This window comes from Penicillium samsonianum (assembly GCF_028829775.1).
Source record: "Penicillium samsonianum strain IBT 33392 chromosome Unknown utg000004l_segment0_segment0, whole genome shotgun sequence".
Lineage (NCBI taxonomy): Eukaryota > Fungi > Ascomycota > Eurotiomycetes > Eurotiales > Aspergillaceae > Penicillium > Penicillium samsonianum.
The window spans coordinates 4,643,666-4,669,401 of NW_026643262.1; the positions used below are offsets into that span (position 1 = coordinate 4,643,666).

The window sequence follows — 25,736 nt, forward strand, 5'->3', positions numbered from 1 at the left end:
GATCGAAACAAAATCTTTCAAGGCAAAGAAATAGAAGGAGAAAAAGAAGCAAATGAGGGGAAAGCCAAGAATTTAAGAACCAAAGGAAATTTAAAGAACCAAAAGAATCAAAGAATAAAGGAATGACCAGAGCGCAGATAAGCCATTGGAAGAGAATCCGTGGAGAGAGGAGAGAGAGGAGGTTTGGATTTATGGCCTCAGGCATCAGTCAGATGATCTCACTCTATTTCTACGTTTACTCTACCATCTACATTACTCTGTCATTTCTCTATCATATGAAGCTTTCTATCCTCTCTTGATCTCCTCTTTCAATCCCCTTGGAACGTTCGAACGTGAGGTTAAATCATATGCCTGCTGCACGGTTCCCCTCTCTAAAATGCCGGGGTTGTTGGCGCAGAGCTGTTCTGCCTTCTCATTCGCCCTTCCCGGTTGGAGGTGCCGTTTCGGGACAGGATGCCAAGCCCGGCCGTCGGAGTACTCGTGCGCAGCGACTGGAACAATTTCGAGCTTCTTGGTACACATGATCATTGGCTATGCCCGCTGGCTAATTTACCAACTTATTGAATCCTTGTTTTTTGCAAGGAAACAAGACTTTTTCTCTGCCGTGTTCGATTGGGTCCTGCGTTTACTAGTGACCATGGAGCTCATTTCTTCTCTAAGGCCTTCAAGGAGCCAAGATATGTATGTACATGGTTTCAGAGGCTTCAGCTTGTTCATGGTGGAATCAGATCTGCGTTTCTGAAATGTTTCCATATGACATGTAACGACTTCAATGAGCACACCCTTCAAACACAGCTTGCAATCTCGCCAGCCACCCTCTGATCCACTAACGCGGCACAGCACTTTCTGCTTCCAGTCCAGACATCTGGCCCCAGAAAACGCTTGGACCCGAAATCCGGACTCTAGCACCGTTGGAGGCCCACAGTCCCACCTTTTAAGATGAAACAGGCAGTATCCACCTCGAGGCTCTAACCCAATTCTCAAACTTCCTTCCATTAGTTAGAGACCAGATAAGGTTAATCGCCTTTGGTCATGACCAACTTATGTTCTTCTGTTGGTGCAAGGTACTGCACAGGCTCTCTTTGAATGCAGTCGATATCTTCAAGTCATTAAGCTTAATCTTGTGCCATCGTGGACCAATAGCGTCCTAGTAGGGCTTCACTCCGCGTCACAGTCGTGTGACCACTTACAACCCGGGCACACCACTACATTATTTGACCCCTGAGAGACTGCTTGCTAGAATAAAAGAGACATCTACCAATGGCGATGTTCAATCCTGCTTTTGGGGTATATAGAATGGAAGTCCTCGAGGGATCTTCATTTAACAAATCTTCGTTTGTATTGTTTTCTAGTAACAAGCCGCACAAAAGCTACGGAAATGTGTTGTTACACATATTGGTATAGTTGCAACCCTTTGTTGGACTTGTGCATGCATGTGCTTATTAGCAAAAGCCATTAATGCTTTACTTAAATTTCAAATGCGACTGACCTATCTCCAGGGGTGGCTAAATTATCACTTATGTTTACTGATATGTTGTAGGTTCTTCTTATATCAAATCTATCAAATATAACGGTAGTCAGTCTGACTGTTTCGGGAAAATTGAAGCTTCATAGGTCATACAATGTCTGTGTAACCCGCGGTGTGAATCACGGCAAGGGACCGGCTAGTCAAACGTATAACTAGCTATTATCCCCAAATATGACCGGGTTATGCAAAAATCATTTGAACTTGTTGGAAGTCTTGAACCAAACGTAAGTTGAATCTATCAAGACATTAAGAGCCAGAAGACTGATTTCGGAAATTGCTCCCTTCAAAGTTGTTCTTTATTCCAGTGAAAAGGCATGCGCTGCCTATTGAGGTTTTTTAGTTGGCCGAAACGGCAGAAATCCGAGGACGAGGAGGGTCAACTGCCGTTAGAGACCTTTGACAGAGCGACTCTGCTCCAATCATTGGAGAGTCCTCGACTCAGTGGCATCCAGGATAGTCGGTCGACATCTGGTTTTCAAGAGCGTTATGTTAGATTCGGAATTGGAGGTGCTGGCAATATGCGCAAGTCCTGCTTCCTTTTCCTGGGTGTTGATCAGCTCTCAAGTCTACTATACTCTACACTTACTGACAAGGCATGTATGAACAGAGTACTGTCCCACAATGGACGAGAAATAAGAATAAGTTCACATTGAGTGGCGTTGAGATTTGGCATCGAGATTCTATATAATAGAATGATAGATTCACATCAAATTGACTCGCAGAGCGTAGCGACGTAAATGCCCTAGCCCACTTGTTTGGCAAATGCCGCCAGATAACGAGCTGCCGGTAGAGGGTAGAGATTTTCGATTGTGGGCAGCTTACTGCGATCAGATAGGGGCTTGCTGTCAACAAATGTGACATTATCGTCGACAGACCCACGGGGAGACTGACGGGCCCTCTTGGCCAGCGAATAGGGGAACTACGATAACTTCTTGTTAGTACCGTGGTGTATGGAGTCAAAAGAGCACTGGTAGAACAAAAAATACGCATAAATATTTCTAGGGAGGGGTTAGAGGTGTTGACTCACTGTATGGTCATTTCGTGTCAACGTCAGAGCAGTGCCACCGGCTACCCTGTTCCACGTCATCGGGGAAAATTGCGCGGTATAGTAGACCTAGCGCCAGCGGAGTGTCGTTGGCGTTGTATTCAAGGTCTCGTCCCACACCTGGCCATCAGGAGAATGGACGCTCGTACTATATGGGGTTGGGGAAGACCTCAGCCTCGATTCCCAATCATCACTAAGAAGCTGGTGATCCTCATTAGTTGTGCTCTGATTAGAAAGATTTGTATTCGGCGATACATAGTCTTGTAATCAGTTGGACACCGTATATAGGGTCAGGGATTGACCTTCATGAGTACTTACTTGAAATATATATAATGCGATAAGGAAAGCCTCATCCCCTTGTTCAAGCAAGAGGGCTTATCTGTGGAAAATACCGAGTACCAGGCCTATAAACTCCTGTGTCAAATAAGGAAAGCATGGAGTGAGGGCAGGCACCGATGTGATGATCCGGTTATGCATATAACTCGACAAGTGACCGCAAGTAACGAACTTGAAAGCCATCCTCTGCATGCTTCGAAGCCACAAGAAATTACGAGAAATTCAAACACCCCAAGGGACTTGACAAGAGCAATAAACATCTATAAGCGGACTTTTCCCAATTAGTTTATGGCAAGCTTCAAACAGAACCGGGGAAGCACATATGGTTATTATAGAGGCAGACGACTTTCAAATCCAGCGCCTAATAACAAACGGAATAATTATGCATGTTAGTCTCTCTGATTCTCAGTGTTCCCATATCCCTTGGAATAATCACTTGCAGCGGATGCCATCTATGTCGGTTTCTGTCAATTTCTTTATCCATAGCAACGGAGCTACAATCCATAAAGATTCAATGTGATCATGACAGGCATGAATATCCCAAACACTGTCTAATAAAATCCAATTGCCCTCGATCATATGTTTCATGCTCCCCTGGATACAGCCTTATGTTTTCATGTGGTGTTCCGCGGACCGCGAAGCCCTAGTTCCAGCCATTTATACCAGCAAGGGAGAAAAACAATTGCAACACCACGCTGCATTATTGAACGGGGACCATTGTCAATTTTTTGAACACACCCTGCTTTTTTATTGCGTATAGCAGCTATTTAGGATAACAATTGTTGGCAATTATTGCCTTGGGGCTCCAGTGTGAAACTTGTACGGTGCACGAGGATGCGAGGCAGAACTACATGGTCTGGCAAAAACGTACATAGCTATAGTTGAAATGGTTACCATGGAAATTAGCCTATTAAAATTGGAACATTGAAACAGAAATGATCTTGTGTGAGACCTGGTGAGACTTGGGGAGATTTGGAGATCGCAAAGGCCAAGCTTTAGGCGATCGATGTGCTGGTGATCGGGCCGCGAAACAACTCAACCATCTCCATAATTGTTCCTCGAATTTTGATTCGATATGATTTTAGGTGTGATTCATCAAATTAATAGTGTCTGAGTTGAAAATCCCTAATTTATTTCATCCCTATTGGTTTGTTGAGTGTAAACCTCTGTGTGGTGGCTGGGGTGGCTGGGAGACGTCGCCCAGCACTATGGCAGACAAAAACCCGCTGGGCAGCGATTGCTGGTCCTCAAAAAAATCCCTTCGCATCTCAAGGGCGTCGAGGAATGCTTCTAGATTAATTATCGTTGCGCGTGGGATCAATATCCAGCCAACATGACGAACCCGACGAGAAACTTCAGCCTGCGCAACGTTAATAGTACGTGCATATAAGAACCCCCGCCCCGTTGTCTTCTTAATTATCAGACATTGCAAAGCTTTCAGAAGACTCAAGTCAACTGACTCCTATATAGCAAGCAAGCCGCAACTTGCCCGGACAGAATCTCAACAGTCCGTGGCTGCATCAGACGACTACTATTCATTCTCAGATCGAGCTCCCTCTAGTACTGAGAGTCTAGCAACAATCATGCGATTCAGGACTCCAGACTCCCATGCACCAACCCCCGCCATGTCGCAGATACAGCTTGCTCAAGAAGATCTCGAGTCCCAACGTCCACCAACATCCAGCACAGTACGCTTCGCAGAAGACAGACCGGCCCAAATCAGTCCCATATCCGACAGGTCAAGATCAAACGGGACTTCTCGCCGATCCCCCAGTGATTACCCGGGACCAGCCCCTACCCCAGGCATGGACGATTCCCCGTACGTCCGGTTTGCAATCGACCAACTCACTCAGGACAGAGCTCGGGGAGTTCAAAGGAATGACTCTATTTCCACCACGACGACAGGCGACTATCCAACCGATAGGCTGGTATGGGATGAGGGACTCGGTTACTTCACCCGCACGCGGACCCCCATTCGACATGACACGCCTCCAGTGAGACCGTCGTATACCTCTCCTTCACCACAGGCTTTGCCGCAAAGGCCAATCTCAGTGGACCCCGAGTCCTTTATGGCCGTCGATGCGCCGGAGCAGAGCCTGATATATCCTCCCTTGGACTACTTGCCTCTTGTTCTCCGGCCGTGGGCTTTGGCGCTCACGATATTTTGCTGTCTGCTCATGATCGCGGGTATAGTGTTTTGCAACGTTTGGTCCCGTGGTGAGGAGGGATTGTGGAACTACGAGCGTCAAGGTGGCTCAAGGTATTTTTTGCTTCAGTTCCTACCACAGATTGTTGCTGCATCCATCATCATCTGGCTATTCATCATTCAGGCTGCAGTATATCGCATAGCACCTTTTGCTATCATGTCGGCAGAACGAGAGCAAGGTCTGGTAATGAACCGCCTGCCTATCCTCTCGAAAAACTTCATATTTCCCGACTTCTCCCATTTCCGGCATGGTGAAGCCTTGTTCGGATTCTCTCTGTTCACAATTTGGCTTTCAAACTTTTTCGCCATCCCGCTCCTTAGTTGTCTCTTCCAAGCAAAATACTATATCATTGACGGACAAGGTGTCTGGAAATGGGCTTCAGTTCAATCTGTGGGCTGGACATTGGTGGGATTATATGGTGTTTTGACACTAGGCCTAATCATGCTTTTCGTCCGTTTCCTTCGTGGCTGGTCTGGCTTGATGTGGGATCCCGTCAGCCTCGCAGATTTGATTTCGATCATTCAGCGGTCAAACATCCTCCACGACTTTGAGCACTCCGAGACAGTCCCCTCAGTGCGAGAATCGCTTGATCCCCGAGTCCTTCGACTGGGCTACTGGAAGCTCTCAAGTAAGACCGAGATCTTCTACGGAATCGGCGAAGTAGATGCTCCTGTGCGCACTCCGTCTCTCCATCAGACCGGCAAAAGCCGAGAGAACCAGCCACATGGAATTGCCAAAGTTTGCTTTGACCTTGAGCACAACGGTGCATTCGCCAATGACCCAAACGAGCACCACCTATACTCGCCATCTGCCCGTTATCGCTGGACACCTTGGTTCTTGCGCAAAGTTCCAGTATTTATTTGGATTGTCATTGTCTTCGCCCTCTTCATCGCTTTTGTCGCCGTTAGCTTCATCAATAGCGCCATCGAGGGCGGCTTCCCTCCAAAACTTCCAACACTCCCATCGACAAGCGCATTCTCCTCCTCCAATTTCCTATACAGCTTCATTCCCGCACTAATCGGCAACGTCCTCTTTCTCGCCTGGCAACCCGTTGACGTATATTTCCGCGCTCTCCAGCCATACGTCGAGCTCTCATCCCCCAGCGGCGCATCTCCCGAACGGAGCATTCTACTCTCCTACCCATCCTCTTACCCACTCCAAATTACCATTCAAGCGATCATCAATGGCCACTTCAAAGTTGCCTGGATCTCTCTCATGAGCCTTCTATCCCTCGCCATCCCCATTCTCGCCGGCGGCGTCTTCATCGCCCTCTGGTTCCCCAATCATGACGACATCCGCATTTCGGCCTTTTTGCCAGCATTCTACGCTTTGATCGGCTTCTGTGGCCTATATGCCGTATCTTTCGTGGCAATCTGGCCTGGTCGTCGTCGCTATCTCCCACACGATATCACCACCTTGGCTGATCTCATGAGCTATCTGTATCAGTCGCCTCTTCTCTCTGATAAGCTCCTGCGCGAGCCGAGGAGCAAGACTGACCTCGTCACTCGTCTTATTGTTGCTCCGCCCTCTGAGCGACAGCTGCCTTTGTACGGCTTTGGCATTTACGTCGGTCGTGACGGTAAGGAGCATCTTGGTATCGATCGCTTCCATCGCCCTGGCCGCAGTGATATGCTTATTACCACGGGCACTATGAAATAATTTCCTTGACGACTTTTTGGATAACATCCTCTGTGATGTTATTATGATTTGCATTTTTTATGAGCATAGTATATTGACGATTGTTTCGAAGCGCGCTGAATTATGAACATATGAGAATGATTGTTGAAATGTTTTTGAATGGTTTTCGGTTTGGGCTATTGTTATTCTGACAGTTGCATACTCGGCGTTTTTGCATACTTTATATACTTCCTTATTTGATTGGCGTTATGTTTTGGTGATATATAGAAGATAATTTGTTCAATACCAACTTGATCTACAGTTTCCCTCTAAATTAATCGCACAAGGACAGCATTGAGGTCAATAATTGTAGTCAAAATGTCTTCGAACTTCTATACATGAAAAATTCGAGAACACTTGTAAATAGACAGGGCGTTCCACCATGGACTCGGTTTTCCGGCCTATACTATCGCAATTGCCGTGTAATTGCTGTGAAATGAGCTTGTTCAATGGGATATCCAAGTCATCCGATGATCTAGCCCTAAAAACTCCAATTATCACTCGGCCTCATCTATGATGTAGCCATTCGTTGGTTCGTATGGTCCCAGAACGGGGTTTCCTGGCCAGGCTGACTATTTGACAGCAAGGCGTCTTTTCACAGAAAGGTGTGTCCAATTTTGACCAAATTGTTGCAATGTCAAGGCAGCCAACGTTGGAAATCCTCGGTGAGAATCTGGTCACGTGCAGATCTGCAATGTCATCTCCGTCTCCGCACGGATTTGCTTCATTCACAAGAACAACAAGACAATTGCCCCCGCACACAGTGCTTTGAGTCATCGTCGCGGAAGAAAACCATACCCAGCCATCCTCTCCATTCAGTTTTTCAACTCTCGATCCTTCGGCATCTATTCTTTTTCAGACCAATCAGCTCTGCTTCCCATCACCAACCAAACAATCCTCGTCCTCACACACACCGCGCATAGCAATGGTATCACTATTCGGCTGGGGCTCAAGCCCAAAACCCGAGTCGAGCCAACCAACACCTCCTCAAGAGAAACCGACACCCGATGAATCCGCAACCCTAGCACCACCAGGACAAACACAAATAGCACAACCACCCTCGCCCCAAACAAACACAAACCTCAAACTCCTCTTCGGAGGAATGACCTTCTTCGCGCTCTCGGTATTAGTGACACGTCGCGCCTTCCATAAGAAACGCATTGCCTGCATCCCGTCTTTCTACACAAGCTCGGTGTACCACCAGCCGCACTCGAACTCCGCGGGCGATGCGTTCGAGGCTCTGAATTTGGCTACTCTCAATGTGATCTCGTTTGGGTTGATGGCCGGCGGTGCGGTCGGGTATGCGTTGAACATTAATGGGCTTGAGGATATGCGGAGATTCGTGCGGAATGGGTTGCAGGGTGGTAGTGATACGCCTGTCAAGAGTGATGAGGAGCTTGAGACGGAGGTTACGGAGTGGGTCGCTAAGATCCTTGGTGATAAGTTTGAGAAGCAGTTGGAGAAGGAGAAGATGAAGAGGGCGTTCCGGGAGGATCAGGTCGATCAGGATACTAAAGAGACCTGATGATGGACTTGGCAAAATACTTACCCATACCAACTACACTCTGCATACCAACACTCTACTCATGATTTGATACCAGCTGTACACTACATATATGCATTTACTTGGCATGGTTGTCGATTACAATGGAAAGACACCCGAACGGGTCCGAGCGAGAATACATCATATAAAGGGTTCATTAGTTATCATAATCTTACATGGAATCGGCCACCCAGTTATGGCACACAAGGTGAAAATCAGCATATCCCCCCTCATTCTCACTTCATCCTCCCCTCAAACCCCAACCACCACCACCCCTTCCACCCATAATCTTACATTCAACGTCCTGAAGATCAGGAACGGTCCATATCCTCGTAGCGCTGGCGTGCGGCATCCTTGGTCTTCTCCAGGAATTCGTCGTACCGACCCCTAGTGTTCCGACCAGCTTCCTCGGTTGCCTCACCCAGTCGACTTCCTTGCGCACCCAGTCCCACACCCTGGGCATAGATTTCAGTAGGAATCGGCGCGGTGACACCGGTTCCTTGCGCACCAAGGCCAGATCCTTCGGACCAGCCCATCTTGCTGAGAAGAGAAGCACCGATCGAGGTTGTCTGCACGGGTGTCTCGTCCTCTTCTTTTGGTTCGGGGGCTCTCTGGCGGGCATTGGCATCATCACGTCCGAAAGCCTGGCGGCGCTCCTTTGCGCGGTCTCGGTATTCTGGAGCCGCCGGCACGATATCCTGTGCGATACCCGCCTGGTTAAGCTGGTCCAGGCCCCACTTGATCGCTTCTTCGTCTTCCAGTTCCTTTCGGTGGTATTCACTGACGCGGTCGTGGATGAGCACTTCCACCGGAGTATCAAAGTTTTGGAAGCACAAGAGGCACCAGTTCCGCTTTAGGTCTGCAAACGATCGAGGTGTTGGAGGGATGGAATATTCTTGCTCAAGTCCGTCACGGTATTCATCCTTGCTGTCTTTGTAGTTTGGAGTTGGCAAGGGCACGATACCATTAGTCATCAGCCAGCAGACGCCGAGTTCCCTCAGTTTGACATCTTTCAGGTTTTCGGCGTGGATATCACTGGTGCGCTCGTGGTATCTGAGATGACCTGCATTCACCATCTGTTGCATGCACAAGAGGCAGCAGTTATTGTTGAAGTCCGCAAATGATGGAGCCGGTGCAGCAGTTGGGTCAGTTGGAGCAGTTGGAACAGTTGGAGCAGTCGAGTCAGTCGCCGGAGTTGCGGATGTCGAGCCCTCTGCGGGGTTGCCAGCATCATCTCTGTTGATTCCATGGAGCTCAGCGTGACGGTCACTCCAGAATTGGAGCTGGGATGGCATTGCAAGCTTCTTGGAATTCGCACTCGCCGGGCCATCGGCTTTTCTCTTTTACCCTTATCGGAGTCCTTCATGCCCTTGGCTTGGGCATCTCCATGGTTGGAGGTTGTCTGGTTGGCTTTCTGCTCCTGCGCGGCATCATCTTCCTCGGTTGACAGCACGAGTTCCTTCACATATGCTTCATCGTCCCAGTACCTCAACTTCAGTGATGGGTTGTTAGATGGGCTGAATGTGTAGTAGCTAGCACCGGATGGAGCGTTCATAACTGGAACAAACACTCCGCCATGAATGTAGGTGACCAACACCTGCTTGGAGGAGATGGTAAACTTTTCGAAAGACTTGAGCCGCGTCATTGCAGCTTGTGCATCCTGAAATGTCAAGTGTTAAAAATGAAAACAAGATAAGGGAGGAATAAAACAAGCGTACATTGATTCCTGCGAATTCTGCGAATCCGAAACGCCAGCTTTCATTGGTTCGGCGATCACGTACAAGGAGCACGCGACGGAGGGAGCCTTCGCGCGCTCCCAAGTTGCTGTCACCAGTGGTCGAGGCTACCTTAGATCCCTTCTTCTGATTCTCAGGAGCGCTGTCATTGTTGCCAGATGGCCGGTACAGTTTGGAAACTCCTTTTGCAAGAAGCTCCTCTGTGACAGACGCCTCCAGACCACGAATTAAGAGGAACTGGGAAGGCTGGTTCTCAGGAGCAACATCATTATCACCATCGTTAGCTATCTTGGGAGCCGAAACTCCAGGGGGACCGGTAGCATCCATATCTGCTTGAATGGTTAGTGCTGGAAAGAGGATTGCGAGAGGAATGGTGATGGTGTACGAACCGGGTCGTGGAGTACCGCACTTGTAACAACGTGTACGTGTGGGGAAGTTGGAAATGAGACACTGATTTTGTAAGCGGAGAACAATGAATAGGTCCCTAGGTACTTCCGGCATGGGAAGGCAGGTTCCCCGGGGCTCCGGGCCACCACATTGACTTACCGTTCTGCAGTTCCATTCACTTGCGCCTCTTGCACGAGCTCGGTCTTCCCTCTCACGGCTGTAAGCTATGCGTACTTGGGTACTTCGGTCGTTTGTGGGTCCATAAAAGAAGATAAAAGGGTGGTTGCGTTCGACAAATTCGCGCGATGCCTCAATCGTGGAAAATCGCAGAAACCCTAGTTGCCGCGACAACTCTGTTTGGCACAATATTAGGTTAAAACGGTGCACCCTCTTCAAAACTGTCTGCCACTTTCACATACTCGTGTTTCGGTCACGAATGACCCGAATATCTTCCAGGCCGTCGGTATGATAGGCATTGCTGAGTTCAGCTGAGATCTATTGGTTCATAATTGACCACATTGTCAGCAGTTGTCGTCAACAACGCAGATATTCAAACGTCTGATCCAGTCAATGATGTTGATAACTCACATGCTCTTCTGTCATGTCCACCGGAAGTCCATCCATCCTCACTTCTTGGCTCACCTGTCCTATATGGGACTGGCCTCCACGGCTGCGACTTCGGCTTCGATTGTCACTCGCGCTTCGATAACCCTCTCGGTCGCGGTCTTTGTATGTGTTTCTGCCCCTATGAGGAGATGAGTGCGAAGTTCGACGGCGATAATCATCTCGATCATGGCTTCGGTAGCCTTGTCCAGATTCTCGGTCTCTGGGGTACTCGAGTCTGCTGTCGGCGGCTAGTCTTCGAGGCGAGCGTGCACGATCTTTATTTATCAATTCAAATGAGAACAAAGTCAGCCACAGTTCAATACCACGTGGAGAAATTGGCCCTGTGTCGAAGGTGTCTATGGGCTAATACGCCATTGACATGCGGGGAGGCTTACCAGGCGAGCGAGATCGCGATCGATCATCATACATGCGGCCATCACGGTCATTTCGCGAAGGAAAGGGTCGACGAGCTGAGCCCGAAGAAAGCTTATCGTTTCGATACGGAGGCGGCATAGTTGATAAGCATTTGAAAGAAAGAAGGATAATGTGCAAAAGGTTGTCTACGAGAGCTGGAGAACCTCCAGTGCCAGGAAGTTTGAACAACCGGAGCTACGATAACGATAAGGTATCTCCGAGCTCCACCGCCTCCATTCATCCAAGCACACCGCCTATTATTTGACCATTGAGGGAATGGAAAGTACAACATATAGCCTCATAACAACCTTGGAAAGACCTCAGTTCCTGTTTAGGGCCTAGCGAGGCCGTATTCCATTTCGACACCATCGCAAGCTATCCAGATATGTCCAGCAAGCTATCCTGATATCCAACAAGCTATCACGATATCCAGCAAGCTACCCCGATATCCAGCAAGCTATCCTGATATATCCAGCAATCTATCTGTGCGACAACATGCCCCGGTTAGTGCGGGGCAGTTTGGTTCATGGATTCAATTGAATGCCTCGGTATTTGTACGTACGATGGATTTTGATGATCCATGCATGCTGAAATTGTAGATGGTAGAAGTGTGACTATGTATCTATACAAACAACTGTGGAAGTATACAGTGCAAGTTTCAATTTGAAACTCTGTTTTACATCATCTTAAAAAGGATATTCTGCTCTATATCAAATGATATTTCTCATTATCAATTTAGATGGATCAAATCCAAGGTAAATTTGGAAACTGGCCCGCCAAGAACCCCTCGGCCCAGTTGCATCATCGTTAGACCCATTATCATCCAGGTGGAGACGATCCACAACATCGTGTGGCTTTTGATTCAACAGATGCTGCATTCCACAGTAGGTACGCACACCTCGGGCCGACATATCAATCGCTGAGGTCCCCGATGATTGTCCGCATCTGCCCCGCGGTGGAATAAACATGAGCGATTGGCCATGCTCCAAGTGTCCTTAACAACACATCTTTTACAGCAAATAATAACATACATATATAGCCAGCAGTGCTCCAGAAACCTAATTTCTTTCTTATTTCCTCTCAAAACATCCTAGTCACCTCCCTTAGTTGCCATCCGCATTCAAACCGCCATGGCTACCCCAGGAAACTCCAACCACCGTGTCTGGTGGAAAGAAAGCTCTGTGTACCAGATCTGGCCTGCGTCTTTCAAGGATTCAAATAACGATGGTATCGGTGATATCCCCGGTATCATCTCTGAACTGGATTACATCAAGAACCTCGCCGTGGATATCGTCTGGCTGTGTCCATCGTACAAATCACCGCAGGTGGACATGGGCTATGATATCGCCGACTACTACAGCATCGCGGATGAGTATGGCACAGTTGAAGACGTCGAGAAGTTGATTGCCGGATGCCACCAGCGCGGTATGAAACTCCTGATGGATCTGGTCGTCAACCACACCAGCGACCAGCATGAATGGTTCAAGCAGTCGCGCAGCTCCAGGGATAATGAGTACCGTAACTGGTATGTCTGGAAGCCGGCCAAGTATGATGAACATGGAAACCGCCAACCTCCCAACAACTGGGTTTCTCATTTCCAGGGTAAGTGGTTTTCGTCATTGGTTGATTAAATCAATCTAACCTGTAATCTACTCCAGGGAACGTCTGGGAATGGGACGAACTGACCCAAGAATACTACCTGCACCTATACGCGGTTGAGCAACCCGACCTCAACTGGGAACACCCACCAGTTCGCAAGGCCGTGCACGATATCATGCGATTCTGGCTCGACAAGGGCTGCGACGGGTTCCGCATGGACGTGATCAACTTCATTAGCAAGGAGCAGAGCTTCCCCGACGGACCCATCAAAGACCCGCGGACTCCCTGGCAGTGGGGCGACAAGTGGTACGCCAATGGCCCGCGCTTGCATGAGTACCTCGCGGATCTTGGCAAGATCCTCAAGGAGTACGATGCTTTCAGCGTTGGTGAGATGCCGTTCGTCACTGACGAGAAAGAGGTTCTCCGTGCGGTGCAATTTGACCGCAATGAGATCAATATGATCTTCAATTTCGAACACGTTGACATTGACCATGGAAAATATGATAAGTTTGAACCTGGAAGCTGGAAGCTCACTGATTTGAAGGACTTCTTTGAGCGGTGGCAGACCTTCATGTATACAAATGATGGTTGGAATGCACTCTACTGGGAGAATCATGATCAACCGCGCTCTATTGACCGCTACACAAATGCTAGTGAGGAGTATCGACTGGTCGCGTCTAAGATGCTGGCTACTGCCCTGGTATTGCAGGCTGGTACTCCATTTGTTTACCAAGGACAGGAGCTGGGAACCAGAAATGTGCCCAAATCATGGGGTATTGAAGAATACAAAGACATTGATTGTCTGAACCACTGGAAAAGGTAATTTCACTCTCTTGGTAGCACTTGTGGATGTTGGCTGATTATAGGTATTCTATAGACTTCCAAAGGACGACACCGCTGCGCAAGCAATCGCTCTGCAAGAATACCAGAAGAAGTCACGCGACAACGGACGCACTCCAGTCCAGTGGTCAGGTGCTGAGAATGCCGGCTTCACCGGACCTGGCGTCAAGCCCTGGATGTCTGTGAACACCGACTATGTGCGGGTCAATGCCGAGGCGGAAGTCAAGGATCCCAACTCAACGTACCATTACTGGGCGACTGTGCTGAAATTGCGCAAGCAGTACCTTGATGTCTTTGTGTATGGCGATTTCACACTTTTGGATAAACCAAATCAGGAGGTCTTTGCGTACACTCGCCAGTATGGTGACCAAAAAGCCTTGGTTGTGTGTCACTGGACAGAGAAGACTCTGGAGTGGGATGCGGCCAGTAACGGTATCACTGCTGTGAAACAGGTCTTGCTCGACACTTATGAAGGTGTTGATGAGGCTTCCCAGCGGTTCTCTGGTGAAAAGTGGACACTTCGACCATATGAGGCTGTGGTTTTGCTCCTGTGATATATATATATGAGATCTGAGGTTGGCCATAAGCCACTTCCTCCACGCATTGTACTTAGACTGTTTTCCACAATGAAGAAACATGAACACAATCCCAAGAAATAGAATCCGAGTCATAGAACCAACATAAACCCAAGTATTCAAAACCACCAATTCCCACGGCGCTCTCCGCAGATCAGATCGGGGGCGCTCTTATCCGATCCCCGCAGCAGATAAGCATCGAGGGGGAGCACCTGGGCAGTCATAAATCCAACAACATCCAACATTTGAAAGAACCCAAACCCCCTCAAACCAATTGATTCTCCCAAATCCTACCCAAAATGAGTTCCTCAGAACCAACCCCCCTCCCGGCGCACCTCGACCCAAAAACCTACCCACGCACACATCATGACGCAACGCAAAACATCCACCTAACACTAACCTACGAAACCCTGGACGCAAACACCTATTTATCCCAAACCTCCTCCCTAGCAGCCGGCGCCAACATCCTCTTCCTCGGCACGACACGGGATACCTTCGAAGGCCGCTCCGTGTCGCAGCTCAGCTACACAGCGTACCCGCCTCTGACGCTGAAGACGCTAGCGGGGATCGCCGAGGCCGCTGTTAAGACGCATAAGCTTGAGGGAGTGAGTATTGCGCACAGACTCGGCACTGTGCCGATTGGAGAGGCTTCTATTGCCATTGCTGTTAGTGCAGGACATCGGGGCGCGGCGTGGAGGGCGGGCGAGGAGGTGCTTGAGGCTTGTAAGGAGAAGGCGGAGATTTGGAAGAGGGAAGAGTTTGTTGATGGGGGGATGGAGTGGAGGGCTAATGCGGATCGGGATGCTGAGGGGATGGTTTTGGAGTCTGAGGCTGTTTAGGGATATTGGCGGTGTTTGGGTTGGGGTTTATGTGGTTTGGCGAACTTGGCTGGTTGGTGGTTTTCTAGGTCGTGGCTTGTGGGTAATGCTGATAGTCTCTTTTACAGGTGTTGCCTAAACAAAACTGGTTCGCCCGGCCTCTATATTTGTTTGTTTTGACGAAGTTTGGCCGTGGCACTCCAATTTACGAGGATGCATGAAAAGCAAAAGTATCTGGAACACGGTTCCGACGTGAGTGGGGTATTCGGATATTCGAATGACTATATTGTACAATTTCCATACATACACCTAGCACAAGACTCTTACTCCGTCTTGAGTGGCCTTCCCTCCCTCTTCCAGTCATTGATGTGCTCCAGGATCACCTTGGACGCAGACTCGGGGGTATCCTGGCGGCCGATACACTCAACGAAGTCATTGTCGGGGTCTATGATGAAAAGTTAGCATACTGAAATTAGATGACCAGGTTATAGCGTCATATCTGCCCACACTCACCCATAAGGTAGAAGTAAATACTGTGATCCACGAGGTAGTCTTCGCCAGGCTTCACATCCTTGGGAGTACTGAAGTACACACGGTACTGCTTGCACACGTTCTTGACCTGCTCGTACGTGCCAGTCAGGCCGACGATGCCGGTGTGGAACTCCTTCAGGTACTCGCGCAGCACCTCGGGCGTATCACGGACAGGATCGCAAGTAATGAAAACGGGCATGAAGAGCTTTTCGTCTCCGGTGGCGGCCTTGACCTTCTCGATGATCTCGGCCATCTTGTCCAGCTCGTCGGGGCAGATATCGGGGCAGTGAGTGAAACCGAAGTAGACCTAGAGAAATCAAGCGAGATTGTGTCAGCGAGTACCGTTCTAGAATATCAATTCCATTGATTATCTTCTGTTCCATGATCCGGGTAACTCACGAAGCTGTATTTGCCCTTCAGATCCTCCGCCGTAAACTCATTCCCATCAAGATCCTTCAAGACGAACGGACCGCCAACCTTCGGCTTGCCGACACCCTTGCTCATCTCCGTCATGCGCTTGCGCTCAAGACGGGCTTTCTCAACACGGAAGTAGAGCATCATACCGGCGCCGGTCAGCACGAAGAGCAGTGCGGCCTTCCACGAGAATGGGCCGGTCGAGTTGCGCTGGCGCATCTGACCCATTGTCTTGGGGCCTGCTCGGAAGGCGGAGGTTGAGAAGTTTTTCTGTGCGGAAATCATGGTGCGCATGTTTTGGTTGCACCGTGGGCCTTGTGCTTGGGTGTAGGCTCGGCATTGTGATGCGGTGTTGTTTCGGAGGAGAGGGAGGATGCGTTGTGTTGGGGCGGATTCGATGGCAATGTTGCGGGTGGTTCGGGCGAGGAGCCCACTTGCCAATCTCATAGGAGAAGGCATTTTGATTGTCGCGAAGCTGTGGTTGGGGAGATCTCGGAGGGATGGTTGATTATCAATTGTCGACTCCGGGCCGAATTCGAGAATCTCCAGATCGACAGCTGAATTAAGTTTAGGGTGTCTGCCTCAGGCGTCAATTACACACTTTCGTATACATTTTGGCTTTTTCCAATTCTGGATTCCTGATATGATGCATTTATTTCCTTGATAAAATAAATTGTGATCTACATATGTACCTATCTAGGTACAATTGACTGCAAAGGATCCAATAGAAATCCGAGAGCCGGTTCCTGCTGAAGTTTCTCTCAAAACTAACAGGTTACATATGTATTATTCAACTACAATTTTCACCTAACTAATTATTCGAAAACATGTTTTAGGATATCTAAAAGGATGCTTGCAAAGACATTAAAAAACAAATTATAGTAGTATTTTAATATTTTAATAATTACAACGTTTCAAACATCATATCTAACCAACTGGGTATTCACTGAAACCAGCCCGAGGCTGGTTGGAAACCCTCAAGAAAGCTGCAAAATATGCAGTGCGTGAATCATAATAAAGTATATAGCCTCCCATCACACGAGAAACATTAGATGACCAATAACAAGCTATTCAACCATTCCTCTATATCACATTACCGTAGAAAGCCTCTCAAACAGCATCGGGGAACGCATGAGGGTTCTTGAGAGTCGTAGGAGAAGAGCGCACCTTCGGACCAATGAGGTGGTCAAAGGCGGGCGAGTGCTCAACACGAGGGCTCATATCCTTCAGGTCCCACAAGTAACCAAGGGTCTTCAGCACGGAGGTAGCACTGTACGAGGAAGACTCGCCGGTAACGGGGTCGGTACCGTAGCCCTCAACGTGACCCTTGGGGGTATAAGGAGACAGCAACCAGGTGGGGATACGACCACCGAGACGATCGAAGCTGAAAGTGTACTCGCTGCCATCATATCCTTTCTCGGTGTAGGTCTTGTTGTCTGGGCGGACGGCAAGAGGGGGCGCGACGTGGTCGTAGAATCCACCTGTCTCGTCGAAGCTGACGAGGACAAGGGTCTTCTCCCATTGAGGGCCGGTGCGGACGGCGTCGTAGATCTGCTTCAGGAAAACCTCGCCGAAGGAGACGTTGCCAGAGGGGTGCATGGAGTTGGTGTTCAGACCGCAGCAGGATGGGTTGATGTACGACAGCTGGGGGAGAAGACCCAGGTAGGCGTCTTGGTAGAAGTTCTCGAGCGGCACGACATTGCTCTTGGCGTTTTTGGCGGTCCAGTCGAAGAACATGGAATCGGGCAGGAAGGCGCCGTTGGTGCCATCGTAGTTGAGCCATGAGATGCCCTTCTCCGAGGCCGCCTCGAAGATACTGGTGGTATCGATGGCGGAGACATCGAAGTCCTTGTCGTTCTTGCCATGGCCATCAGTGACACCCGCAACTGCGCAGAGACGGTTGGGGTTGGTGGGCTGGTTGATGGTCAGTTTGATATCTTTGGGTAGTCTGCAACACGGACGATACTTACACCGGGGACACAAGAGTGCCAGTTGTTGAAGGTAGTGAACTCATCAACCATGTCCACGATCGTGGGGATCTGATCCTCAGAGTAGTATCCCAAGACTTCGTCGGCTGCTCGCTGGGCAGAGATCTTGGGGTACTTAAGCATATGGCGGTTGACAAAGCCGGACACATTGGCAGTCAAAGAGCCATTGGCAATGGCTTCATTGTTAGGGCTATACTCGCCATAGAGCTCGAAGTTGGTACCAGTGAGTGAGTGGTCAGGATCATTGAGAACCGAGTCGTAGTCCTTGTACTGGCTGGGCCACTTCTTGCTCTGGGGGTTGCTGATATCCTCCAAGTTATAGAAAGGACCATTGTTGACAACGTTGTCCAAACCCTTCTTCTTCACACCACCCAGAATGTTGTCGAATCCGCGATTTTCCAGCAGGATCCAGACAACATTTTCGATCTTGTCTTTCATGTTGGCAATAGACTCTGTTGAGCCGGACTTGTAGCCGAAGGGCTGGTCTGTAGGTTTGCCCTTCTCAACAGCCGCACCCAGGGCGCTGCCGGACAGACCGAGCAAGGAAATGAGAGCGGTGGTCTTCATCGTGCCAGTAAATGATGTGGTAAAGAGAGTTGGACTGAAGTGATTACGAAGATCATTTCCTCGGTCATTGCAAGGCTTTTATATTTCTCGCCCTACATTATATGTGTATTTGGAAGGATGCTCGGCAGTTGAGGAATATCCAGGCTAAAATTAGTCTCCATGGCAAATGAAACGCAGCCGTCTCTGCCACATGTTCAGTCCATGAGATTTCATCGGCCGATCAACTATCGATGGTAAGCGGCCTTGCCCGGCAAAGCATATGGGTGGAGTTGAGACAGTTCGGATGGTACCGGTAATTGTCAATGCTCGTGTACCTAGAGATTGGATGCAAAGACAAAGACTCCTGGGAGGGAATGCCCAGAAGGAAGTATAGGTGGAGTCTCATAGATCCACCCAAGTCGAGCTTCCATGGTTAGCCCCGCAGGTACACCAATCAAATCATCCGCCAACGGGCCTTAATATGCGCCAAGTCACCAATCACGCTCTGTTCCTTTCGCATGCCGAGGGATATGAAGACCATGTGGCTTCCATATCCCATTCGCACGCTATGGTTTGGATTAATCTTGGAGTAGTCTGAGTCGGAAAAGCACTCTATATCCCGCATCTTAAACGGGAAATTAACGGGAAAACGCGACATAGGACAATGCACGTGGCTTAATAAGGGGTACAACAACGATGGTCGAAATCGGGAGGTGATAACGAACAGAATAGTGGAGAGCTCTGGAATATTTCAAACAAGTCTAGTCTCAATCTAGGCAAAGACCCCGCGTAGCGAAGTACTCGTCCAACCCCGCCTCAACAGAGGGGCCCTCAAAAATGCCTGCAATATACTGATCAGGTCGCAGCAAGTAGACAGCATTCCTGACCAGCCCGGCTTTGGCGTATTGATCGTGCCATTTGAAGGCAAAAACCTTCACATTCATCCCCCGGTCCCACTTTTCAAGTTTCGGTAGAGACTCCCCATAGATATGGAGCTGCCAACAAACATCTCTCAGGGTGGAAAAATTGTCCACTTCGTTGATTTCAACCCACGGAAGACGATCGCCAGACTGAACAGTCCCTTCGCCAGTCGAAGAGAGACTACTACCCCTATAGTTACAAATGAGCTGAGAAGCGCCCCGGAAGATTCTAGTCCGGGCAAAATCGAATTTCAAAAGCAGTGGCACAAGGTACGGAATCAGCCAATTTCGAAGAATGTGTGGGAAGAATCCTTTCGATGTCAACGTCGTAAAACCCGTGTCGGTCGACTTCACTATCATCATAGCGAATGAGCGGCGTTCGGACTCATATGAATCCAACAGTTCGTGTTTTGCCTCTTCGGTCATGTCTGTCTGTTTGAGGACCGTTGCTAGCTTCCACGCCAAGTTGATCGAGTCCATAATGCCGGTGTTCATGCCCTGCCCCCCAACCGGGCTATGGATGTGAGCCGCATCCCCAACAAGGAACGCCCGATTGCTGCGGAATTTGTCGGCCACACGGTGGTGACTACGGTAGGTGGAGAACCAGTTGACCTTCGTGATGTCGATATCCATCACTTGCATGATTTGTGGTCGAACGTCTCCGAACGTGATCTGATGCTCATGGGCTGGCGATTCGCGGTTGTCATCGTCGTCGTTATCCGGCATAATGATGCCAACTAATCGTGCATGGCCTGCTTTGTTGTAGGGGACTACCAGGTTGAAAGTGTCGTTCGTGAACACCACATTCCCTTCGCCGTTGAAATGCTTGTCGCTTTTGCCTTCGACGTCGGCGATGTAGAACAGCGGTTTGTATGTTTCGCCCTCGTATTTGGCACCAATCGCGTGGCGAACAGCCGAATGTGCTCCATCACACCCAACTATGTATGACGCCTCATGTGTGGTTGAGCTCCCATCACTCTCGCGGAACAGGGTAGCAGTGATGCTTGAACTGTGGTCCACAAAGCCTTGCAACTTTGATCCTCGTTCGACATGGATGCCGACATCATTCAGTCGCTTTTCTAGCATTCTTTCGTGGTCGTCTTGCGGTGCACTTAGCATGAACGGGTACGGAGTCAACTCCCGGCCGAAGACTTGTAGCGAAATGTGTGCTTTGTGCTGCGCACCAACCCACAGATTTGTCGCCGGCAGCTTGTACCCAAGTGCCAGCAAGTCTTCGGCCAACCCAAGCTGTCTATACAGCTCGACTATGCGTGCATGAACAATTATCGCTCGTGAGTCTTTCGCACGACCCTCTGCCTGGTCAAAGATGTGGACTTTGACACCTTGGTGGTGAAGCCACAGAGCAAGAACAAGGCCAGTTGGGCCTGCGCCGACAATAAGAACATCCGTTTTAGGTTTCATCTTTGGAACCATCTTCGGAGTGACGATATGTAGGTTGAATTAATATATCAAGGGCAGAAGATTGTGATCAAAAGCCAATTGCAGGTAGGAAATTGGTGGTCATATCCAAAATCAGCACCGAGGGGAACCGACTTTAAATACCTTTTTGACTAGGCAGATACCATCGCCCTGTAAAGAAATATACCCCAAAAAGGATGCTTATCATCACTGTTCGGCTGGTTAGTCGCCGACTCCGAGGATCATGGACGCCAAGACATCTGCACGGCATCGGAGCGTCGCGTGCCGATCAGCGCGAGGCTCTCCAACTTTTCTGGTATACCTGGATATCAAACACGATAATTGCTGTCATATCTCTTGATTCGCTACAAAATGTGTGCGAGCGAATTTGAGCAATCGACAGCATCGGGAATCATGTTTAGATCACGACAGATATGTTGCATCATCTGTAAAAGATCCTTGGAAGTTACTGAGAAGATTGTCCCATTCATTCCAATCCTGCGGACTATCACCAAGCAGGAATCCAAAGTTTTCGGCCTCCAGTCCCAATTGTGAACTAGAACTGTCATGTCTAGGTTGATATTGTGACCTAGCACCAAGCTCGGCAGCTGGCAAGTTTCCATCTTCCTGCTGCGGGCTTGAAATTCCTGCTGCATTGGCTAGCAAAGAGGCAACGATGGTTGGACAAGGCGTTGGTGTGCGGTGGTTGAGGTTACACTCTTCGATGTACGTCCGCCAGGCCTTGACAATTAAGTTTTGAATGGCCATGTGAAGAGGCGTTGGACCGTTCCTGCTCATCGTCTTGATATGCCCAGAATACACATTTCCAATCAATTGCCAGACTTTGCTCTTCTCTTCGGGATCCGTCCGGTGCCGCATCTCCGAGAGCATGAATATTATGGCGTCCCACGGCATATGATTCACCATGTGCCACGAGTATTTCCGTACAACTGGGTTGTTTTGGGCGTAGTCAGCGTACTCTGTCATCTTGAGTGAATTCTCGAAGATGACGTTTTTCTCTGCTTGGGAGATGCGAGTGTTAGGATCCTGGTATTGACGAGGATGGTGTGCCACCATCCTGGTGTAGTATATAGCCGAACGCGCCATCATGGTAGTTGCCATATGGAGCGGGATTGATTTATCGCAATGCCGGAGAAACGTATCTTCCATGTGTGCTTCAAGTTCATCAATTGTCTTGTCCTTGTCCTTCAAGGACATAGATGACGATGATAGGAAAGCCCATGGCCCAATATTAGAACTCTCAACCTGGTTTGACAAACGAAGGAGCCATTTTCCAAATGCACTCCGAGCCAGAACAAACATCATCTCTGTCGGTCCTGGCTTCTCGCAGGCTGGCTCGGTCATGCGAGAATCAAGGTCGCTATCATTTGCGTTCATTGGTGGTTGGACATCAATTGTGGCTGGGAGCGGCGTTGATGCTACACCACAAAACTGTGCAGATGTGGCATCTATGATCATGAGCTGGAACCAGATGCGACGGCGCATCTCAGTTTCAAATACTGAGAGTCCGTGTGCAGACCCGTCACGGTGAATCCCAATTCGTTGCGCAATTCTTACTGCAATACCACATAATGTCCAGATAGTATGTGGATCAGAGAACGAACGCATGCAGAGCTACCGAAATATCGTTAAAGGGGATTAGATCTCGTCGAGGGAAGGTGAACACACTAGATATAGCATAAACGCCTGAAGAACCACTGAGCTTGATGTGCGAAGAAGCGATGCATTTTTGAAAGCGAGTTGGGCTCCTCGTCTGCACCTTGATAGGAGGGCTTTCTTGCTTTCTCCGAATGACTTTTCGACATCTTCTGCTTGCAAAGAAACCAATGCTATGCAGTATATTGCGAACATCAATGCTTCAATCTCCCGGCTTACTTTTCCAAGATCGCTCATGGCGTCCAAAATTTGTTGTTGCACAGTTGGCACATGTATAATTTTGGTGAGTGGGTTCACATTCTCGAGAAATGCCTGCCACAACTTGAAGATATTCAGGGGGCTCGGGTGGAGCTCTGTAAGATCATCTCTTGTTGTAGATGTTGAGAGTATCGCGTAATCATCGCTCACATCCTGGGCAAAGTTATCGGTACCATTATCCGATCCATCGTCCAATACATCTGCTGCATTTGGGAGCTAGCAAATAGGGTCAGAATTGACAGCACGCGAAAGTCAGAAAATACTAACCTCATTGCTGACACTCGTCCAAAGGTTGCTGAAGTGCAAGTCAGAACTCTGACATTAGGTCAAATTCAGCGCAAGCAACTCACTTATCGAGATAGATGGAATTACCATCCTTCATGATCATCCTCCCAGACCCACTTTTCCCTGCTTCAGTCCGTTGCTCCCACTCAGCAGGGTGATGATGCTGAGTAGCAGAGGGATTTCCGTCGAGTCCTGTGCTGCGTCTAAGAAGTTTCCCGCGTTCTTGAGATACACTCCCATTGGTTTCTCTATCCCTTTTGCGACGAGGCGGTGGTGGAGCACGGTAGACGCACTCCACATTCGCCTTTGCGCAATTTGAACAGGGAGTACAGGGATCTTGTCTATCGCATTTGACCTTCCGGTTGTGACAGACCACGCATGCAAACGATGCGGGTTGTTTTGATGGCGAGTCCGTTGCCCGCCCACCATTCAAGGAGCTATTTAGACTAGCCATCGCTGTAGCACACTCTTTGGAGAACAATCCAGCTAGACATGAATGACTAGCATGCTTGATTAAGCAATTTGATCTCTGGGTATTGAGGGGAGGAAATGGTACGGATCGGGAAAGGCAAATGCCGGTGTCGTGATATTCTGCCTCGAATATAAGGCACCAAATCCACACCACCGACATCATCACAATCTCGGTTGTTTCAAAGTCCATTACTTAATCAGGCCTCAGCTAAAATCCCACATCTTTGCTTAAAATATCAGATAGTGTTTGTACAATGCTCTATTTGGTCCCATCACTGCGTCTCTAAAGTCTGGAAACACTCAAATCACAGCTGGCGCTATTCCATCTGAGGCTTTATATCATCCATTTGTCTTATCTATGGTTTCGTGTCAAAGAGTCCAAAAAGTACATGCCAAAGGATATTTCAAATGATTCACCAAATGTATGAACCATGACGCATTTTTTCAATCGAGTGCGAACAGTCCTTCGGAGAGGTAAACGGGGCTCGATGTCGGTTGGTCCAAAAGCTTCGGGATGGAAGCGACTCCCATCTCATGTCTTTGTGACGATCCTAGCCTCCTGTGATCTGAAGGATATTGGTTCTTTGTTTCTTTCCTGTCGAGCACTCCACGACCGGGTTTACAAGTTGGAATTTGCCATAGCATGGGCATATATTCAACTCCGAAAACAGATGCATCATCAAAGCCATTGTATTGATGGCGGCCTGTCCCCGGGTGATGACATTTCCTTCATCTCTGAGTTATTTCCTTCCCCGCCTCCCGAGTACAGCACAGGCATGGCTCATGACAACGCGGGTTATTCTCTCGGATATCTCGGCGATCTAAAACGATGCTGGAATACTTGCATTCGACTCTCCCACCACCTGGCTGATCATGTGGTTGAACATCACCTGGATACCGATGCAATTGCCCAGCCTTTGTGGTCATCTTCTAAGACAGAGAGAGAAGTTGTCTACAGTAAAGCCGTGGCTTCGCTTCAGGCCAAGCTTTTGTATCCGATGTATGGCCCCACCATGTTATTTTTCTTGGAAACGTACTTACTCGAATATAGAGCCTATGCGGTATTCTTTTTGGAATCACTTGCATCTTCTGACTCTGACTCTGACCACTCGGGTCACCACAAAAACATGGCTTGTTCTATTGAAAGACAGCAATCAATTCTTCGAAAAGCGCCTTTTGACGACACACTTATATTTCTGTCGACCCACCACTGTATGCAGCTTCTATTTTCGACGGTCCAGCGCTTGATGGGCCCGGAAATTCCCCATTCCTCCGCCGGAAGCTGGTTGAGTATCCTTCTCACCACTTCAACCATGGAGAGAATCCTCGACTTCTTTGTTTCCATCACGAAGGACGACCAAAGAAAACAAAATGGCGAGCATGATTCTACGTGGTCTCATAGAAAGGAGTTTTTGTGGGCGATGCGAAAGGATCTGAACGAGTACATGGCGTCTTTCAGTGATCATGGTGAACAAACATTCGAGCCAAAGCTTAACCATATATGGTTCCAAGCAGCACGCAATGAGATGGATCGACGAGGAGCTATTCCGCATACTGTTAACTATTCAGAAGTGCACGTTCTCCTCGGGTCTGTTGTGAAATGGGAATGTGAATACTGCTATGATGTTTACGATGAATGATAGCTCCGTGCAATTATTCGGCGATATATCGAGTTACTTTTGACTGAACCTTCAATACAAATAGTAAATAAAACATCAAGCAACAATTTTGTTTGCAAATGCAAAAAAGGCCTTGTATACATGAAGCTCCGCACTAAACCGCTTCCGCTCGGTTCCCGGCAGTTCGGGTGCCGAGCACACAAGCCCGGACTTCAACCTGACTCCTTACTCTTCCCCTTGAATACCTGATTAATATACTCTGAATCCGAAATTCCGTTGGAAACTTCCGAAGTCAAC

At 48.8% G+C, this 25,736-nt stretch overlaps 12 protein-coding genes across 12 annotated transcripts; 5 read left to right on the top strand and 7 right to left on the bottom strand.

Annotated features, from left to right (window-relative positions):
- Positions 1 to 285: 285 nt before the first annotated feature.
- N7471_008710 (uncharacterized protein) lies at positions 286 to 522 on the bottom strand (the record flags this gene model as incomplete). Its single annotated transcript, XM_057281429.1, has 1 exon — positions 286 to 522. One exon carries the CDS (start codon positions 520 to 522, stop codon positions 286 to 288), a length of 237 nt encoding a protein of 78 aa, XP_057135689.1.
- A 1,748-nt stretch (positions 523 to 2,270) lies between these two features.
- On the bottom strand, positions 2,271 to 2,615 carry N7471_008711 (uncharacterized protein; the record flags this gene model as incomplete). The annotated part of the gene is made up of 2 exons (XM_057281430.1): positions 2,271 to 2,447; positions 2,556 to 2,615. The coding sequence occupies 2 exons, from the start codon at positions 2,613 to 2,615 to the stop codon at positions 2,271 to 2,273; spliced, it is 237 nt and encodes a 78-aa protein (XP_057135690.1).
- A 1,545-nt stretch (positions 2,616 to 4,160) lies between these two features.
- On the top strand, positions 4,161 to 6,775 carry N7471_008712 (DUF3433 domain-containing protein; the record flags this gene model as incomplete). Its single annotated transcript, XM_057281431.1, has 2 exons — positions 4,161 to 4,285; positions 4,380 to 6,775. The coding sequence occupies exons 1-2, from the start codon at positions 4,243 to 4,245 to the stop codon at positions 6,773 to 6,775; spliced, it is 2,439 nt and encodes an 812-aa protein (XP_057135691.1). The 5' UTR covers positions 4,161 to 4,242.
- Positions 6,776 to 7,718: 943 nt separating this feature from the next.
- On the top strand, positions 7,719 to 8,318 carry N7471_008713 (uncharacterized protein; the record flags this gene model as incomplete). The annotated part of the gene is made up of 1 exon (XM_057281432.1): positions 7,719 to 8,318. One exon carries the CDS (start codon positions 7,719 to 7,721, stop codon positions 8,316 to 8,318), a length of 600 nt encoding a protein of 199 aa, XP_057135692.1.
- Positions 8,319 to 8,647: 329 nt separating this feature from the next.
- On the bottom strand, positions 8,648 to 11,601 carry N7471_008714 (putative G-patch domain protein; the record flags this gene model as incomplete). The annotated part of the gene is given in 6 exon segments (XM_057281433.1): positions 8,648 to 9,669; positions 9,684 to 9,996; positions 10,055 to 10,812; positions 10,879 to 10,954; positions 11,048 to 11,421; positions 11,461 to 11,601. The coding sequence occupies 6 exon segments, from the start codon at positions 11,576 to 11,578 to the stop codon at positions 8,648 to 8,650; spliced, it is 2,661 nt and encodes an 886-aa protein (XP_057135693.1). The 5' UTR covers positions 11,579 to 11,601.
- Positions 11,602 to 12,609: 1,008 nt separating this feature from the next.
- N7471_008715 (glycoside hydrolase family 13 protein) lies at positions 12,610 to 14,472 on the top strand (the record flags this gene model as incomplete). Its single annotated transcript, XM_057281434.1, has 3 exons — positions 12,610 to 13,081; positions 13,138 to 13,897; positions 13,956 to 14,472. 3 exons carry the CDS (start codon positions 12,610 to 12,612, stop codon positions 14,470 to 14,472), a joined length of 1,749 nt encoding a protein of 582 aa, XP_057135694.1.
- Positions 14,473 to 14,792: 320 nt separating this feature from the next.
- Positions 14,793 to 15,332, top strand: N7471_008716 (molybdopterin synthase catalytic subunit; the record flags this gene model as incomplete). Its single annotated transcript, XM_057281435.1, has 1 exon — positions 14,793 to 15,332. One exon carries the CDS (start codon positions 14,793 to 14,795, stop codon positions 15,330 to 15,332), a length of 540 nt encoding a protein of 179 aa, XP_057135695.1.
- A 302-nt stretch (positions 15,333 to 15,634) lies between these two features.
- Positions 15,635 to 16,715, bottom strand: N7471_008717 (SCO family protein; the record flags this gene model as incomplete). Its single annotated transcript, XM_057281436.1, has 3 exons — positions 15,635 to 15,756; positions 15,825 to 16,149; positions 16,242 to 16,715. The coding sequence occupies 3 exons, from the start codon at positions 16,713 to 16,715 to the stop codon at positions 15,635 to 15,637; spliced, it is 921 nt and encodes a 306-aa protein (XP_057135696.1).
- A 651-nt stretch (positions 16,716 to 17,366) lies between these two features.
- On the bottom strand, positions 17,367 to 18,811 carry N7471_008718 (putative phosphatidylglycerol specific phospholipase C; the record flags this gene model as incomplete). The annotated part of the gene is made up of 2 exons (XM_057281437.1): positions 17,367 to 18,170; positions 18,227 to 18,811. The coding sequence occupies 2 exons, from the start codon at positions 18,809 to 18,811 to the stop codon at positions 17,367 to 17,369; spliced, it is 1,389 nt and encodes a 462-aa protein (XP_057135697.1).
- Positions 18,812 to 19,557: 746 nt separating this feature from the next.
- Positions 19,558 to 21,144, bottom strand: N7471_008719 (putative FAD binding monooxygenase; the record flags this gene model as incomplete). Its single annotated transcript, XM_057281438.1, has 1 exon — positions 19,558 to 21,144. The coding sequence occupies one exon, from the start codon at positions 21,142 to 21,144 to the stop codon at positions 19,558 to 19,560; it is 1,587 nt and encodes a 528-aa protein (XP_057135698.1).
- A 408-nt stretch (positions 21,145 to 21,552) lies between these two features.
- N7471_008720 (Zn(II)2Cys6 transcription factor) lies at positions 21,553 to 23,803 on the bottom strand (the record flags this gene model as incomplete). Its single annotated transcript, XM_057281439.1, has 4 exons — positions 21,553 to 22,764; positions 22,819 to 23,280; positions 23,332 to 23,359; positions 23,415 to 23,803. 4 exons carry the CDS (start codon positions 23,801 to 23,803, stop codon positions 21,553 to 21,555), a joined length of 2,091 nt encoding a protein of 696 aa, XP_057135699.1.
- A 239-nt stretch (positions 23,804 to 24,042) lies between these two features.
- Positions 24,043 to 25,509, top strand: N7471_008721 (uncharacterized protein). Its single transcript, XM_057281440.1, has 2 exons — positions 24,043 to 24,820; positions 24,872 to 25,509. The coding sequence occupies exons 1-2, from the start codon at positions 24,252 to 24,254 to the stop codon at positions 25,458 to 25,460; spliced, it is 1,158 nt and encodes a 385-aa protein (XP_057135700.1). The 5' UTR covers positions 24,043 to 24,251; the 3' UTR covers positions 25,461 to 25,509.
- The last annotated feature ends 227 nt before the right edge of the window (positions 25,510 to 25,736 follow it).

Coding starts and splice junctions, on each gene's coding strand:
- N7471_008721 (XM_057281440.1), top strand. CDS start 24,252: ATGACGCATTTTTTCAATCGAGTGCGAACAGTCCTTCGGAGAGGTAAA. Junction 24,821..24,871: donor GCCAAGCTTTTGTATCCGAT/GTATGGCCCCAC, acceptor ACTCGAATATAG/AGCCTATGCGGTATTCTTTT.